The 3,484-nt window shown below is 39.2% G+C and overlaps 1 protein-coding gene across 1 annotated transcript; it reads left to right on the forward strand.

The window, feature by feature from the left end:
- Positions 1 to 856: 856 nt before the first annotated feature.
- Positions 857 to 3,264, forward strand: LOC114668146 (fish-egg lectin-like). The gene is made up of 4 exons (XM_028823776.2): positions 857 to 937; positions 1,398 to 1,625; positions 2,312 to 2,657; positions 3,109 to 3,264. Exons 1-4 carry the CDS (start codon positions 889 to 891, stop codon positions 3,245 to 3,247), a joined length of 762 nt encoding a protein of 253 aa, XP_028679609.2. The 5' UTR covers positions 857 to 888; the 3' UTR covers positions 3,248 to 3,264.
- Positions 3,265 to 3,484: the final 220 nt, after the last annotated feature.

The following is a 3,484-nucleotide window of genomic DNA, read 5'->3' on the forward strand; positions in this document are numbered from 1 at the left end:
TTCCAAAGACATGCAGGTTAGGTGGATTGGCGATTCTAAATTGGCCTTAGTGTGTGCTTGGTGTGTGGGTGTGTTTGTGTGTGTCCTGCGGTGGGTTGGCACCCTGCCCAGGATTGTTTCCTGCCTTGTGCCCTGTGTTGGCTGGGATTGGCTCCAGCAGACCCCTGTGACCCTGTGTTCGGATTCGGCGGGTTGGAAAATGGATGGATGGATGGACTCTTATTGCCCTGTTTTGAGTGTGCCCCATGTTGGATTGGCACCCCATTCAAGAACATTTTTGTTTATCACCTGATGCTGTTGGAATGGACTGTGGACTCTATTGCTCTGCATTGGTTTGACCAGGTTAAGGTTGGAATATTTTTTTTCTAAACCTTTTCATTTCAATACAGGGTTGTGGAAGCCAGGAACAAATTGGAAGCCAACCTAAGACAGAGGGGTAGACAATCCAACATGAACTTATGTGTTGAAATTTTATTGAAGGGAACACTGGTTATTGCTTTTAAGAATATCATAGATTATAAAAAGCAATTTACAATAAATGGAAATGGTCCATAATTTTCAGTTCAAATAATTATATTATTTACAGTGCTGACAGGCAAAATATTTGATATGCTTAGCATTACAATTTAGCAAACATTTCCCTGAGAACTATGCCATTTCCCATCATTTCCATGATTAACTTTGGGTCACAAAGTAAATTAACATTCTGGATAATACTTCAAAAATGAACACTTTGCCCTGGACTGCCACTCAATTTATCTTTCTTGTTTACAGTTCTCAGAAAGCAACATAGCTTGACGCCCTGCTATTTTTCAACTTTGGGAAGGTTTACTTATAAAAATGGGCCTCTGGGACTCTGAGATAATCAAGAGGACAGACAAAGCAAGAATGAAGAGTTTACTGATTCTCATTGCTTTCTTCATCAGCTCCAGCGTGGGTAAGTACTTTTCACTAGTGGTGTTAACGATATCGAGAAGTTATTCAAATGAAGTGTGTATGTTCCTTCTATGCCACCTTGGGTTTTCTTGCCACTTCACAAAGACTTGAATATTGCATTGACTGGCAACTCTGAACTGAATCAGTGTGGGTGTGTGGACAAAAGTTCCTGTGGTCAACTGGAGACCTTTCCAAAATGATGTTTCTGCTGATACCTCATGGAGAGTCTCAAGCTCCTTGCACCCCTAAATGCAGTGAAGGAAGTTTGATCATGGATCAATGTAGCAATGGTGGGGCAGAATAAGGAGAAAGTAAAAGCATGACATATTTGAACAAAGTCTGTTAAAATAAAAAAAATAAAACACATTGGTGAAACTACATAGAAAGCACATATCTTTGACATCTTGATTTGTACAAGTCTATGTCAACTTCATGTGGAATATATTGTATTTTATTTGTAGCTCTGAATTGCCAGCAGGTGGCTGGGAGTCTGAAACAGATTGATGCTGGTCTGGGAATGGTGGTTGGTGTAAACAACAATTACAACATCTACATTCTCTTTGGTGGCAACTGGGTGCAATTGCCAGGAGCTCTGAAGCATGTCACTGTTGGCCCGGCTGGGCTGTGGGGAGTGAACAGTGGCAACCAAATCTACAAAATGGTGAACGGAAATTGGGTGCTTGTTTCAGGTAGGCAGTGTTTTTTTGTTGTAACATTTTATTTCATAATTGATATGAGGGATGTGAAAAGATATGAAAAAGATTGTAGATGAGATGGGGAATTCAAGGTTTTGTTCAGAAGAAAGATTACAATTCCCTCAAAGACAGGAAGACAATGAAGGCAGTAACTGGATGCTGTCCACTTATAGTTGCAACATTTCAGAACTTAATGCTGCCAATATTATACAACTTAAAATGTGTTGCATTTCAAAATGATCAGGAAAACAAAATGAAGTACCTACAACACCCAGTAAATAAGATGCTAGAATTAATACAAATCCTTCTACAAATGTGAATCCCTAGTACTGGGACCATTTAGTAATGAACAACAGTATTCATTCCAAATAGCAGACATAATGAGGACGTGTGTGCAATTACCTGAAATTGCAATTAGATATTTGAAGAGTCCCTCTTTATTTATTTGCAGTGGATTCCTAGTTTCCCCCCACAGTTGAAATCTAAATTGGCATTGATCCTTTGATTGTTTGTCACTATTGAGTTCATCTTCCCTTTTCTATAAGCAAGAAACAAGTGTCCCTTCATTCATGACTTGAATATTAAAATGCAGACTGTGATGGCAGATCTTTGGTTATATTTGCTACGCTTAGGTCACAAAAACATTTGAAATGTATTAATGATTTCCTCATTAACTGCAGGTTTGCTGCAGCAGATTGATGCAGGAGGTGATGAGTTTGTTGCTGGTGTCAACATGAATAATAATGTCTACTGCATGGGGAGGAATGGTGCCATGGGAATTACAAGCAATCAATCACCTGCTCCATGGGAACTACTGCCAGGAGCCCTCAAGTACTACTCTTGTGGCCCCGTTAGCTGCTGGGGTGTCAATTCAGCCAACCAGATTTTTATAATGAAATCAGTGACACCCACTACTTGCACCGGCAAAAAGCTGTGGCAGAATATCCCAGGCTCCTTGACAATGATTGAAGTGAGTGTTGATGGCAGAGTATATGGGGTGAACGGTCAAGGAAATGTGTACCGCAGGTAAGTCTTCTTCTGCTCACTGTTCTTTAATCAGGCTGAAAATCAATATTATCGTTCCTTTTGAAGATTTCAAAAACTTGCTGGTTTAGAAGGTTGAGTGAATCCTACTGTACTTGTGTTGTAAGATTAGGGCAGGTGTCTCCAAAATGAGTTTTGTCATATTATTAGTGTGCTTACTGTTTATCAGACATACCTTTTAGTATTTAAATTTGTGTAACCATTTATATTTCTGTTATCCAATATGTATATTTCTGTTTTTTTCCATGGACAGTATTTGGCAGAGGGCACAGGTTTCTAGGAAAATACACTCCTTTCTGTTTTCTTTAAAGAGCAATTAAATCTGTCTTCCATAAAAGATGCTACATTCCCTGTAGAATAATGAATAACTGACTGTCCTCTAGACTTTTAGAGCTGCAGACCAAACCGAGTCAACTTTGTGCTCTTTTCGTAGGGATGGAATTACTGCCAGCAATCCTGCAGGAACTGTCTGGACTCAGATGATGATAAGTGGAGCATGCCAGCATGTGAGCTATGACCTTGGGCAGTTATGGGTCATCAAGAATGGTGGTAGCATCTGGACCTGTAGCTGAAACCTTTAAAATGATCATTTGTCACATCTACAAATATTTCTTCTGAAAAATAGCACTGTAATCATTGAGTATATCAGCCAGAACCAAACGTTTGCCCTAGAAGATATGACCTGCAGTACAGTAAATCAAAATGACTCAATAACTATCTTTTTCTCTCTTTGTTTCTCTTGGGCTTATCCCCAAGTGTACCTTAATAAAATAAAACACTATTTTGAAGCATATTATTATCATGTTATG

Source organism: Erpetoichthys calabaricus, chromosome 17 (assembly GCF_900747795.2).
Source record: "Erpetoichthys calabaricus chromosome 17, fErpCal1.3, whole genome shotgun sequence".
Lineage (NCBI taxonomy): Eukaryota > Metazoa > Chordata > Cladistia > Polypteriformes > Polypteridae > Erpetoichthys > Erpetoichthys calabaricus.

Coding starts and splice junctions, on each gene's coding strand:
- LOC114668146 (XM_028823776.2), top strand. CDS start 889: ATGAAGAGTTTACTGATTCTCATTGCTTTCTTCATCAGCTCCAGCGTG. Junction 938..1,397: donor CTTCATCAGCTCCAGCGTGG/GTAAGTACTTTT, acceptor TTTTATTTGTAG/CTCTGAATTGCCAGCAGGTG. Junction 2,658..3,108: donor CAAGGAAATGTGTACCGCAG/GTAAGTCTTCTT, acceptor CTCTTTTCGTAG/GGATGGAATTACTGCCAGCA.